This window comes from Meles meles, chromosome 1 (assembly GCF_922984935.1).
Source record: "Meles meles chromosome 1, mMelMel3.1 paternal haplotype, whole genome shotgun sequence".
NCBI lineage: Eukaryota > Metazoa > Chordata > Mammalia > Carnivora > Mustelidae > Meles > Meles meles.
Genome location: NC_060066.1, coordinates 63,518,131 through 63,532,813, shown reverse-complemented (window position 1 = coordinate 63,532,813; position 14,683 = coordinate 63,518,131). Strand labels below are relative to the sequence as shown.

The 14,683-nt window shown below is 43.0% G+C and overlaps 1 protein-coding gene across 10 annotated transcripts in view; it reads right to left on the bottom strand.

Annotated features, from left to right (window-relative positions):
• Positions 1-14,683, bottom strand: part of NCOA2 (nuclear receptor coactivator 2) — a 294,611-nt gene that overhangs the window by 37,834 nt on the left and 242,094 nt on the right. For all 10 annotated transcript variants that reach the window (XM_045998826.1, XM_045998843.1, XM_045998790.1 and 7 more), the window contains 5 exons: positions 14,462-14,650; positions 10,916-11,017; positions 10,484-10,627; positions 6,612-6,759; positions 3,628-4,897 (listed from right to left, as the gene is read on the bottom strand). In XM_045998826.1, the coding sequence (XP_045854782.1) occupies positions 3,628-4,897; positions 6,612-6,759; positions 10,484-10,627; positions 10,916-11,017; positions 14,462-14,650 (1,853 nt within the window). The remainder of the gene's footprint in view (positions 1-3,627; positions 4,898-6,611; positions 6,760-10,483; positions 10,628-10,915; positions 11,018-14,461; positions 14,651-14,683) is intronic.

The window sequence follows — 14,683 nt, the reverse complement described above, 5'->3', positions numbered from 1 at the left end:
TCTCTGCCATTTTAATTGCTGACCAGATTCAACTGGGGGATCAGTCTAGTTCTGACAAGTAACTGAACACTTTTTTTGTCTTAAGAAAGCCATGTGGGCACTTCTTGTTTTCATATTCCAAAGAAATTGGTTCTTTGGATCCCCATAACTATGGGCATTATTTGAATTCACTCAGCTCGCCATCAGAAGAATACATTATGTAATTTTCCCCACCAGAGATAATACTGTTTTGCTTGTGTTTATTTCTTGTTAATTTCTGGAGTACACATTTAACATTCATCAGATTGTCTTAAGTATACTTTAAATGTTCATCAAGGACATAAAATTCAGAATGTCTATTATAACCCCTTCGCCTGTTTGGCAATAAAATCTGACAATTATGGGAATTTTCTTCCGTAGTCATGTAAGTTTTAGAAGGGATAGATTTGATCACATTAAGTTTCTGATCTAATATTCCAGCCCCCCCCCCCCCCAATTCTTTTAAGCTTTAATTCTCACCAAAAGTTCCCCTAGTCCATGTCTACTTTGTTAGGCATTTTCTTCACAAGACAAAAAGATTAATGCCTTCCTTTAAAATGCTTTGCCAAGATTCTTCAAAGTTTTGCTTAGGCATCTATTCGAATGCTCAAATTAGCCACATCAATTTGAATAGTTAGTTTAAACTATTTCAGGCAGAAAATGAGTCAGAAAGATTTTTATAAAAGTTCTACAAAATGAAAATTGGACTTGATTTCTTTAATTTTTCATTTTTCTGGTTTTATGAATTTTTCATGTGTCAAATCAACTTGTTCTCTGAAGCAAATATAAAGAGCACATGCATTTTAATAACATAAGTATTTTAATAAGTTACAAAACATCGTTTCAAAAATTTAAATAAAAAGTGTAATTTTACCACACTGGCCTAACATAAAATTGTTTTAAAAAATGGTGAAATTTTTAAAAGATGGTAATATAAATATACCCCATTTGGAGGGAAATTTTCAGGACACTGCCCATTTAAAATATGGTTTGCCTTTCTAGTGGAGCGAAATAACAACATGTTCCTTTTAGATGAGTTCTAGGCCCTCATTATAACTGGCCCAGTAGCATTAGAAAGAACCTAAGACCATCAACATGCCCCACTGGGTAAGTAAGTATGTAACTTGAAAGTCGGTAAACATATTGGAAATTTTTCAGTTACTGCTTCCTGTTGGTGACAAAACGCCGTAGAAACAAATGTTGTTTAAATACTCTACTCAGTAAGGAACACTATTTTAGGTATAACAGCCCCATCGAAGTACTTCCTGTCCTTAATAAGTTATAGGTAGCTTAAACACACACTCGGTTAATGGCTCTTTTCTGAGTCAAAATAACACGACAGTTGAGTGTATAATTCAGGCTCCCTAACAGTTTATCTCATTAAATAAAAACTCGCATTCCCCTGAAATGAAAGAAAAACTAACAAACCGGTACAGCAGTTAAAAGGAGATACAATTAATCTGTTTTAGGAATAGAGAAGGAGAGCAGGAGACGAAAGAATCACTGTTTTTTCCTTAAAGTAAGTCATTCTGACTTTGATCTAAATTTAGGTAATGCATACTTCCTGTGGTAACTTTTCTTTTCAAGTTGCAATGTTTTCAATGTTAAATTTGCTCTGAAGCAGTATTTTTTTGGTGGAGTTTTATTTTTAAATGGGAGTGAATGGAAGGTGAGACCAGGGACTGGGTTTCATTAAGAAAAAAAAAGTGTGTGTGTATGTGTCTGTACACTGCTTTTCGGTCCATCCAAAATAACAGATTTGTGCTCATGTTCCCTAGGTAAGATGATTTTGATTAGAATAATGTTTCTCCTAAATAACAATTAGAAACGGCAAGTGACTCAAAGTCTTAAAAAAAATTCCTTGAGTGTGTCAGTTTCTTGTCTGAAGTCAGCGTCGTCACACACTAAATATAGACATGCCAAACAGTGTCCCCCTTCCCTGACCCTCTAAGTCCCTCGGGCCTCAGGCCTGGGAATGAAATAAATTCTGTGTATGGAATAGGGAGGGGCCGGCCACTTAGCCAGTGAGCTAATGTGGCCCTCTTGAGTCACCCTCTTTCCCTCTAGCATGTGTTAGGGAGATTTGGGGGACAGTATCTGTGCCTGCCACCCGCTCTGTATATTCTAATTAGTAAACCTCAACACTGACAGTCATCAATACAGCTTCCCCCTACACTTAATTCAAGGTGTTGCTATTAACTTTCTGCTGAAAGAAACTCTTGAGTTTCCCCCACTTAACCAATTTCACGGCATTACAGAATAGCTGTATTGTCAAACCCTCCACTAACGTCTATGTTCCAGGGTTAATTATCAAAGATGATTATAGAATTAGGATGTTTCTCTGTTGAAGGGCACGTAGGTTTAAAAAATCATGTCTGTCTTACAGGAATGTAGCAGCTGCCAAGACATCAAAGTGAAAGAAATGAAGGAAGCTAAGTACTTAGAACAGCGGTGGATGGAGCCCAGCTCTAGGGGCGGGGGTGTTTGGCCTCAGCCTTCCTGATTCCTGCTTTCAATCCTAGCCCTGCCCCTGGGCCAGCCTCCGCTGACTCAGCAGAGTTCAAGACTTGTAGCAAGGGAGTGCTGCCCTCTTCTCTCCCCATCCACACCTAGTCCCCCAAGACAGTGACACATAAACTCTCCACTTGCAAAACGAATTTCCAGACAAATTAGCGAACCCTTTCAAGTAGAAAGGCCGATGTGGCTTCTTCACTTGTTAACCAATCAGGACTTAAAAGATTTGAAGTCCAAGGCTATTCCCAGGGATTAGAAAGCGAGCTGATGATGCAGGGTGAAGTCTTGGATCATTAACTCAGCCCGTCACTGAGTCCCCAGGAAACATCTTATGCCAAACCACTACGTCAGAAAGAACTCTTTAAAAAAAAAAAAAAAAGCAAATAATTCTTTAACATTAACCAGAAGGTTCAGCTGACGATAAAGAAGGGTGCGATGATATTCATTAGGTTTGAAAACCAAACTCTGATCTTAAAGAGAGAGAAAGGTAAATGGGAAATAATTCAACGAAGTCTGTCCTGACAGAGCCAATTTCAAGGACGCGATTATCTCAGATTCAGGCATCTTCTATTAACAGGGGCAGCAAACTACAGCTGGCCTGTGGGCTAAATCCTGCCCACCACCTGTTTTCCTACGCCCTGAGCTAAGAAGGGATTTACATTTTTTTAATAATTGAAAAAAAAAAATCAAAAGAAGAGCATTTTGTGACCCATGAAAACTGTATCAAATCCAAAGATCAGTGTCCGTCAGTAAAGTTTTATTAGCTCTCATTTGTTCGCATAGTATCTATGGCTGTTTTTCGTACCACAGTGGCAGAGACTGGATGGTCCACAGAGCCTAAAATACTTACCACTGGCCCTTCACAAGAGAAAAAAGGTCAGTCAGCCTACCGCTGGTTGATGGTGATGTCTCTCGTTGGTAGACAGGAGTATCTCGGACAGGGAACTTCAGTGAGAAGCTGAACTCTGAACTCTGTCTCCACGTAGGAACAGCAAAGGAGGAGGCTTATTTCTGTCCCATCACCTGCAGCCTCCCCGTGAAAATCCTTGCTGGGTATGGATTGGCACACCTGAGAGAACACAGGACCCAACTTACCTGCTCACTAGGCTCAAAGCTCATCTCCTCCTTCTCAGTTTTCATAGCTATTAATTTTGTGTTGCTGGCAGGGTCCGTCTTACTGTCCAGTCGCTCAAGTTTGGGGGTTATTTCTGGTAAACCAATATCTTTAGTATCATCTTTGTCTAGCAGGTAGCGAAGTAGTGCATTCTCTTTCTTCTTGGGGCTCACGGGCTCTTGTTTAACAGTCACTTCTGAGCTGGGAGCTGTGCTGTTGGCCTCCTGGCTCAGCTCTTTGCCCGTGGCTTCCGCTGTTAGCTTGGCCAAGTCCACGGGGGAGCTGCTGTCCTGCAAGAGTCTGTGCAAAATCTTATGCTTCTCCTTGAGCGAGGTTCCGTGTGTCGAGCCAGAGCCAGGCAGGCTCGCCGTGGAGTCCTTGTTTGTGTCCGACAGGGAGCTGGATAAGGGCGAAGGCTCCATCTGGTCAGATTTGGTGGTCAGCAGCTGGAGGAGTTTGGTCTGTCCCTTGCTGTCATGCAGCCGATTCTGTGCATCGGCTCTCTCACCGCTCACGACCTGGGGCATGCTGGAATCGCTGGTCTCCTTCTGCTCTCCGGGATGGCAGCTGCTCTCTGCTTGACCAGGTGTACCTTCAGAGGGCTCCCCATAAAGTCCAAAACAGTCTTTGGAGTCTAAGCTTCCCATCTTGCTGAGTGGGGGAGGATTCATATTAACGGGGGAGTTTTGCAAATTGCCCATTTTTAGGTCTGGTGAAGCCAGCGACGACCCCAGTGAGACCCCGTGCCCCTCGCTGAGGGCCTGAAGTGCGTTGAGGGAGCTGTTGGTGTAGCTATGGCTATTTCCTGTGCTGCTGCAAACTCCCACAGGGGAATGCAAGCTTCCTGCAGGGGAAAACTGACTGGGTGGGATTCGAGGGCTGCCAGCCACTCCGGGGCTCATGCGATGCCGTGGCGAAAGCATGGAGTTGGGCTGTCCTGGATTCATGCCAGGGCTGCTCTGTGAGGGACTGTTCATTTTGAGTGCATAGTTACTACCCTGAGGAGTGGTTGCTTGCATGCTTGACACATGGTTCATTCCCCCGGAACCGCCAAACCTGCCCATGGGCATGCCCATTTGTTCCTTTGGGCCATTGATGGGAAAATTTATATTGCTACCGAGGGTCATGTCCTGACCTGGGTTCCCACTGCACATGGCCTGATGGGCAGGGCTGCTAGAGCTAAGTGGATTCAATGGCTTCCCCATCGCTTGTCCAGTCAGATCCGGATTCATTACACACACATTCTGCTCTCTGTACGATGAGGAGAGAAATATAAAAGGAAACGCATTTAGCAAGTTGCTATTAATTTTTTAAAAAATGAGATGGCCTCTTTTCTTTAAAAGAACAGCCTACATTTACAGGACAGATAATACTTGGATGAAACAATCTGCAATTATGGACAAGACCGAGCACGCATAATTCTGGACCAAGAGGGATGTTTTGCAGTCAACTCATTAAGATGTCTGCGGTTTTACAGAGGAGGTGTCTTTAAATGTGACTACTACTGGATTGAAACCGTAGTTACCAGACAAGACACGAGAGGGGTTCCATTTACATAATATTATCTTTCTCATTACATGGTATATTATCGTGGATAACTGAGAACTTGTCCCAGCTTCAAGGAAGGACCCTAACAAGCAGAGCTGTCTTCTATTATCTGCCAAATCACAATTCCTAACTGTAGACACATTAGTAAGCCCAGAGAGCTCTGAGGTGTACTACTTGGCTCCAGATGGACAGCAAACTTCAAAACTGGAGGGTGGGGTTGGGGGAGCCCGCCTCAACCAGTAGGAACTCCGCAAGTACTAGAGCCAGTGAAGTTATTGAAAGTATTGTGAATTAGATCACCTTGTCCAACAGAGCCCCTTGCCGGTCAAAGCAAGAGACTCTAGCACAGACAATGTGCGGCTGAACTTTAGAGTGACTGTGCTCTGTGATCTTACCCCCCAACGTCCAGACAACTCCAATCCACTCCCTTACTGGTGACTCAAGGCAACCTTTGTGGGCTAGATGATTTTCCAAGCCCTATGAGCTTTAATTTACAGCCTTGGCAGTCACTTGTGAGTTACCACATGTGTTCACAAATCCAAACAAAACAGGTTTCACAAATCATCAAACATCAGCTTTCACTTAGGGGGGTGAAATCTGGCACATCTGTAATCACTTTCAAATTGTTTCAGTTTGAGGTCAGATTTATTAACAGTTGGCAAACAGGGCTGCCTGATTTTTTTAATTCCCAAATAAGAAAGGATACAATCAAGAAGTATAATAAAAGGGGACTCTTTCACCAGAGCAACTTTATGTATCTTCTGATAGTACCTCGTAAAATTTTATACAGCACATACATAAATATTTATGTAAGGCAAAATGTAATCATTTCCCTAAATTCGTGCTCTAAAACAATATAGTTTATGACATTTATTTTAAAATCAATATTCAATTTTCTGTATTGTCATTTTTTAATGGAAATGTTTATTACCTTTCAATTGAAAGGCTAATGTCAAGAAGTTAACTTAAACCTGAGGGGGAAAAAGTCCTAAAACAAGTCCTCTAAGTAGATATACTTGGAAGTTTCAGATTTCCACACACAGGAGCAGAAGTCCTCCTAGTGGCTTTCCTACTTCACCGCACGTGTCCCCACCGAGGGGACGGCCCAACTTCCCTTCCCTATTGGGACAGGCCTTCCTGTCAGAGCCCCATGAGCGGAAGCCTGTGTTCTTCCAGCAGGTTTTAAAAATTCACTAGTATTAAGGCACAAATCCAAGGGATAGCCCTCCTTTGCCGGTATCCTAAGTTGTCTCTTAGCCACAAGTTAATAGCAACTTAATTTTATATTGTACCTGCGTACGGCCGATGAACAGACATATCTAACACGGCTGAAAAGCTCTAGGGGGATCTGTTGCTTTGGAACCATTTCCTCTTGATTTGGGGAAGGGAAAGAGTGATTTCTTAGAACGAGGATTACCTGTGAAGCATATGTAATGATATTACAAGCTGAGGTTCATTAGTAGTCTGAGAACGGATGAGTTTGCTCTTCGTTTGTGCAGCAACAAGAGTGCCATCGGACAAGGAAAAACGGTAGATTTGACTGAACGCCAATCCTTGTCTCAGCACTGTGGGCAAGCAAGGAAACAGAATTCACGTTTACAAAAAAAAAAATCAGAGAGTGGGGGGGGCGGGATAAGACACACTAATAGTACTAAATTTCATTTTCATATTTTCCTACTAGCATGTTAACAAGAGTTGGAAATACTATTTCATGATATTGAAACATTTTAACATTTTAAAAGCACATTTATTTTTTTACTCAAAATACTAATAAATTCAACGTACTGGTTTTGTTTTTTTTTTAAATATGGCTTGGACCCTCGAACTATGTTCTTTTTAAAATCTTCAGTACCATGGTAAAAAAGAGTGTAAACCATTTGTTGGCTTAAAACTAGCTTTGCAATGGTATGTTTAAAATACCAGAAAACAATACAATGCATAAACATAATATCTTTAAAGATTATAATTTGCCTTTAATTTCCTTTTAAACTAATAAAAATATTACAGTAAAATTTATGACATTATATTCTCCGAATATTCATCTTCAAGTTATTACTGTTCATCATCTCATAATACTATCCTCCACTCTGCTTCTCAGTGTGTAAGGAGTATTATTTCTGTGGATGGGACAACAGGAAGTAAGAGATAAACAGTCAGAAAAGTCTATTCAGAAGAGAAAAAGGCTAAATAGAAAACTGAAACAATAAAACTACAATTAGTTTAATTTCTGAATAAAGAATCTGGTGTTTCCATTTTCAAGGCAAGAGAAGAAAATATAACAAATCAACTAGGTTAAAATAATGTCTCTTAAAGTAAAATTTCAGATTTATCTTTTAAAACAACTAAATACTGCCTATTAAAAAAGAACTTAAAAAAAAAAAGACCATCTCGATTCAGAAAAAAAGTAGACATATAATCTGGTAACCCGCTTAAGCAATTTTAAGAAAACTACCATGTTTTTATCACATAATCCTCTAAACAAATTCTGTAAGTTGAAGAGCTAGCCCCATGAATAGCCAGATCGAGCACATTCATGACTCTACAAAATTGCCACAAGGGAGTGAGGGCGGGAGTCGCTGACACACAGTATGGATTTGGGTTTTTCTTGGTAAAAGTTCACTTTGAGCAATTTCCCTAATGAAACCCCCTCCGCAGTTTCAGTTACATTCAGTGCTTAGGTATTTCTGCCACCAAGTGTTGCATGAAATTACTCAGGAGTGGCGGTCCTGGAAATGAATTACTGTGCGTATGTGTAGTTTGCTTTTTGCAGTGAGTAGGTTCCTATAAGGCAGAATAAATACAATATTTATAATAGGATTCCTATTTTGAAAAACTTAACAATTTTGGAATTTCATCTGTGATCCCTTAAGATTTTCTATTTCCATCTGGTCTACACCAAACATCTCTACTTAATTAGACATGGTTAAGCATGCACCTGAATTCATTTAGGAAGCTCTTCCATTTAAACACAGACTTGTAGATTTTTACTCAATGTGATTGATTACCTTCGATCTTACCTACTTCATATGTTTGGATGCAGGGTATTTCATATGTTTTGTAGTTTCCCCGCCTGTTTAAGCCTACCACAGTGCCTGGTACATTTCTACAAACTCTTCTGTAAGGAATCGGGAGACCACAGAGTTGAGTGGAGGGCACTGTTACCCAGGGCTCAAGGACACTGAATGTGTTTGCTCATGGTGATTTCTTATTCTTACTGTTTATTTTATTATTTTTACAAGAATTTTTATTTACTTATTTGAGTGAGACAGAGGGCCCAAGTGGTGGGAAAGGGAGGGAGAGGGAGAAGCGACTCCTCGCTGAGCTTGGGCCTTGATCTCACAAACCTGAGATCAGGACCTTGGAGTCAGATGCTTAATAAACGGAGATGCCTAGGTGCCCCCTGTTGTTACTATTTTTTGGGAAAGATTTATTTAAGAGAGAGAGAGAGCATGCGCCTGAGTGAGAGAGAGAGGGAGGTGGGGAGGGGGAGAGGGAGAGAGAATCTCAAGCAGGCTCCACGTCCAGCAGAGCTTGGAGCTGGGCTTGGGGCTCAATCTCACCACCCTGGAGATCATGACCTGAGCCAAAAACAAGAGTCAGAGGCTTAACCAACGGAGCTGCCCAGGTGCCCCCACTGTTACTATTTTTTAAATTTTAAACCAGATCTAGTGAAATAGTAGGTTAAATACTGATTTCTGCCAAATATAGAATCTTTACTTCCTCATTCTTTCCAACTTAGAGAAAGATGCTGAAAGGCATAAATTGCTGGATTATGTACTTACTTCTAAGAAGGATAAAGAAGATGAAAAAGAGGAATAAGATGAGACAAACATAAGAGGATGGGGAGAGAGGTCATCTACTATGATTTGTACTTTTCCGTAAGCAACCTTAAAGCACAGAGTGTAAGCATACAAACACTACTGGTAAAATGCTAAGGTCACAGATGCACATTAAATGGAGGAGGACAACCTAAAACTCTGACTTCAATTGGGGAGTTAGGACTTTTTTTCTGCCAAAATGCGACAATCTGTCAAACCAAGTTACCAGCAAACTCTGCTGGGCCCCACTGGTCCAGGCCTCATGGCCCCTCCCTTGTAATCCAGGCCTCCTACCCAGGTGCCCCCTGCCAGGACACGCAGTGTGCACGAGAGGAGGACCGAAAGACCAGGAGAAGTGTCTCCTTCCCCCACTTAGTTCTGAATAAGGGCCAGGGAAAGGCAGTTTTTCTTCGTTCTCACAGACAGAACAAGAAACCAGAAGGCATTTGAGGAAATGTGATTGAGTGTGAAGAGCTCCAGGAGCAGCAGAGCAGAGGGACTGCACAGCAGAGGGACGGCAAGTTAGGCTCCAGCACCGACAAGCCAGTCATTTCATCTGCTTCGAGGTCCCCATCTCCAGCTCGAGTCCTAACACCTACCTCACAGTTGTGCTGAGGGTCCACAAGACAGTGTAAGGAAGGAAGATAACTGCACAAAGACCACGTGCCCAGGAGGGCTGCTATTATTACTGCTGTAGGACTTCGAAATCCTGGGTTTAGTTCTAGTCATGTTGCTAATTAACTGTCAATCTAGCTGTCCTGTGACCTCAAAGACAAGTGACTTCATTTCTTTGGGCCTCCTAGAAACATCTTCAGGGGTCCTCATCTGGAAAGTGAGCCCAGGATCTCACTGTCACCTCTACTAGGAATTCAGCTGCTCTTGCAAATTTCATTTCATTCTTATTTCCAGATCTTCCTTATGATTCAGAGATTTCTTTTGATATTAAGTGGTCCCTTATTATATAGTCTTATTTATATACAGAAGCCCTAGGATCAGAAAAAATGATCTCTTTCCTTCCCTTTCTTCTGTTTTTATGAAATGATCTCTGATTTATCTCATTCTTCTGTCCTACAGGTTCTATTAAATTTTCCTTTTTTTTTTAAGATTTTATTTATTTATTTGACACAGAGAGAGAGAGATCACAAGTAGGCAGCGAGGCAAACACAGAGACAAGGGGAAGCAGGCCCCCACTGAGCAGAGAGCCTGATGTGGGGGGCTCGATTCCAGGACCCTGAAACCATGACCTGAGCTGAAGGCAGAGGCTTAACCCTCTGAGCCACCCAGGCGCTCCTTAAATTTAGATGGAGACATTTTCTGGGCCAGACGATGCAACCATATCTAAACATAAAAAGTCAACAGATCCAAGTTTCCTGAGGTGAATTTCAGGCTCACGGTTTCAGAGAAAGCTCCCGCAGGAAGCAGTCATACAGCAATGTCAACTGCGAGAGGAGTAGCACGTGGGGACGCTTACCTTCATGATGATGCCTCTTAGCATAGGACACAGCCTCCCCTTCGTGCTGCGCGTGGAACTTCTGAATGCACCTTCTCACCAGGTCCTCCCAGCCTGGTTTCATGGCTGCCCTCATGGTGCTTGTGTCCAGTGAAGTGATCTTGCCTATGAAATGACAGCAAGCATTACACCTACACACTCATCTCTGTGTATGGAAGTGATTAGCATTTTACAAGAGAAAAACGTCTTTCTTTAGCATAGGCAGCACAAGTACATGGACCACAAGGGCAGACAGTGAAAAGAAGTGTCCCTCCCTCTCCTTTCTGCGGCGCCTCGAGGCTTCTGCCCTAGCGCCCGTCACCATTCCCAGCTTCTTCCTTATCTCCTGAACAGAGCCCCTGCCTTACGAATAGGTCGATATTCTCAAATGATTGCTTTGGAGAGAAAATGTACCTTGGAGATCTTGGCGAGTAGTAAAACTTTCCGATGAGGGAAGAACTGGTCTCTCCTTCATGGGAACTCTTCTTGCCACACAAATCAAGCAGGACTGCAAATCTTCAATCACATACATTCATGGTTACCACATTAGGCCTTTTCAGCGAGTCACACAAACTCAAGTGTATTATTGCCAATCAGCGTGGGAGGGATGACCCAATACTGTGCACCCTGCTCCTCCCCAGCTTCGCCCTCTCCCCGCCTGAGTGGGAAGAGCTGGGGGACAGGCAAGGGCGTGCTGTGCACAATGAGCTGGGGGAGGTCGGGGAAGACCGCTGAAGCCACGGACACATGTGGCCGAAGTCCACCCACCACAGCGGCTCCATGATCTGCAACCGCCTTCCCAGGGACGGCGGTGGAGCGTGGCGGACCTCGACAAGAAGCTCATTTCAACATCAGTACACAGAAGATGAAAACTCAAATTCCATACTCTGCTCTGTCAAGCATTTGGTTTTTGAGTGTTTGGCTCACTATGCTACCGGAACACTAGACATCCCCTCTACCCAACGATGCGGCTGCCCCCAGAACGGCAACATGCGCTTTCAAACCAAGAATGTAAACCGAGCCTGGAGGTGACCTCGGAGAACAAATCCTGGAAAGTGCAGCATGTGCCGGAGCGGCCGTGCTACCGGTCAGAATCTCGGCCCCGGCTGGCTTTTCACAGAGCCAATGCTGAGCCTTCATTCCTTACCCACTGACATTGTTTTATTCATCCGTGTTCACTTCTAGAGAACAGGGAAATGTTTTATTTATCTTTGTAACATGCAGGGCACACTGTGTAGCTCTTTCAATTTCAAAATGCTGGGGAAAAGGTAAAAAAACAGTCTTCATATCTTAATGTCCTTGATTTATGATTGCTCGTCTTGAAATCTGGGGAAGGAGTTCTTTAAATATACCCAGGAATAGTGAGTATCCCAAATATAAATGTAATCCTAATTCTCAGCATAATAAAAAGCTAAATTTCTGAGCACACACTATGAGGCAGTCATCTTTTTTAGCTGCTTTAGAGACTACCGGTTCGTTTCGTCCTTGTGCCAGCTCTATGAGGCAGGTACTGGTGTTCTCTCCATTTAACACAGGAGGAAACCATAGCACAGAGTTTCAGTAAGTTGCCCAACAGTGTACAAAGCTGGTGAAGCCAGGATTCAAACCTGAGCACACGATGGCTCAGAAATCCCCCTCAGCCATACTATGTTAACATTGAGAACCAGACTTTAAATGTACAAAAATGTTTAAATATATAGCACAAAACCACAAATTAGATCAGCTATATCTTTTTTTTTTCCACTTTGGAATGGCATCCTAGATGGGTGAATTGGCAGCACTTAGTCTGTTGCATAAAAAGAAAAAAATATCCCTCAACATTGCATACTTACGTAAAAACTTAATTTTGAAAAATTATGTCATCTATGAGAGCTCCATTACTTTTCAATAAAATTTAAATTACAAATTACTTTCACAGTCTTTAAAAAAAAGAATGAACTACAGATCTTCCTCAACTTACAATGGAGTTACATCCTGATAAACCTATTTTTTTTTTTTTAAAGATTTACTTATTTGAGAGAGCGAGCGAGAAAGAGAGAAAGAGAGCGAGAGTGCAAAAAAGCAGGGACAGGGGCAGAGGGAGGAAGAGACAAGCAGACTCGCTGCTGAGTGTGGAGCCCGACGAGGGGCTTGATCCCAAGACCCTGAGATCATGACCTGAACTGAAAGCAAGAGTCAGATGTTCAACTGGTGGAGCCACCCACGTGCCCCCCTTGACAAACCTATTTTCAGAAGAAAATACTGTAAGGTGAAAATGCATTTACTACACCTAACCTACCAAACATCATAACTTAGCCACGGCCATCTTAAATGTGCTCAGACACACTAGTCTACAGTTGGGCAACATCATCTCACACAAAGCCTGTGTTTTCATGAAGTGCTGACTATCTCATGTAATTTACCAGACACAACACTGAAGGCGAATGACACAACGGGTACAGAACTGTCAGAAGTGTGGCTTCCGCTGTGGCTCACTGTCGCTGCCCAGCATCCTGAGAGAGGACTGTACGCATATCGCTAGCCCAGGGAAAGAGTTGAATTTACAAATTTGAAGTATGGTTTCTTACTGACTGTGTATGGCTTTTGCACAGTCCTAATATCAAAAAAATAGTAAGTCAAACCATCCGAAGTTGGGGATGTTCTGGACTATTTAATGCTGATCATGGTTCAGGAGTATTCATTTAATCCTTACTCTGATCCTGGCATTGTTGACCTCACTTGATGAGAGAAGAGAGGAAACTGATGCTCAGAGAGGTCAAAAGACTGGCCCAAAGCCAGAGTTGGGAAGTGGCTGAATGAGGAGCTGGCGTGTCTGATGATAAAGCCTGTTAGGTTCTCACCCCCGAGTGCACCTCTGCGGCACAGAATGGCTTGCTTGGAGGGCATCTGGGTGGATGCTACAGCCGCGTGCTTTAAGGGGAAGGGACTAAGAACTCAAGAGCTTGAAATCCTCTCCCTCAGTCACTCCCATCTCTATCCTCTCTTATGGATCATTCTAGTACACTGCATTCTGGACCCTGCATCCACGATCAGCTGTATGGAATCCATGAACCCCCAGAAAGTATATGAAAAATACTGTTTGTACTTGCACATTTTTCTAGGTCTGTGGCTCGCTGCTTGCAGAAGACAATCCAGAGGAGCCTCGGATCCCCGGGAAGCTTAACTATTACCAGAGCTTCTCTAGCAGGGCTGCCACTAGTGGCTAGGTAAATGTAAACTTAACAAAATACAAAATTCAGTCCCCCAGTGGCCTTACTGAAATTGCAAGTGCTCAGTAGGCACGTGTAGCTAGTGGGGCCTGCGCTGGACACAGATGATGCACAATAGTGCTATGACTGCAGAACATTCTACTGGACGGTGCTGTTCTAAAGACTTAAAAATCGAACTTAAGGGATACCTGGGTGGCTCAGTCAGTTGGGGGTCTGCCTTCGGCTTAGGTCATGACCCCATGGTCCTGGGATCAAATCCCACGTCAGGCTCCCAGCTCAGCGGGGAGCCTGCTTCTACCAGAGCTTCTACCTCTGCCTGCCCCTGCCCCCTTGCCTGTGCTTGTGTGCACTCTCTCTGACAAATACATAAAATCTTTAAAAAAGACGAATTTATCACAAGAATTAAGTAGGTTAAGGGGCACCTGGGTGGCTCAGTGGGTTAAAGCGTCTGCCTTCGGCTCAGGTCATGATCTCAGTGTCCTGGGATCGAGCCCCGCATTGGGCTCTCTGCTCAGCAGGGAGCCTGCTTCCTCCTCTCTCTCTCTGCCTGCCTCTCTGCCCACTTGTGATCTCTGTCTGTCAAATAAATAAAATCTTAAAAAAAAAAATAATTAAGTAGGTTAAAGAGAATGGAGAAACCATGTCTAAATTCTTCTTTGTGTGGCCACTCATTTTAGATAATTAAGTATGAAAAAAGCAGCCCAGGGATAAACACACAGACATGTAAGACAGCCTGCAGATTTTGTCCTACCTTCTCCTTCTTCTTTGATGGACTTTGGTTGAGAGACAGCAAAGCACTGCATAGTTTCATATTTCTGGTGTGCTTCCTGGTTATCGTGACCTTCCTCTTCCGAATCAGGTAGAGGTTTTACCAGCATCCGACAATTGAAGGTATGGCTGTTCCGCCTAGGAAGTTCGCCAGACCAGGATCCCCCATTCACTGAGGGAGGTAAAAGCAATCCGACAATTACAA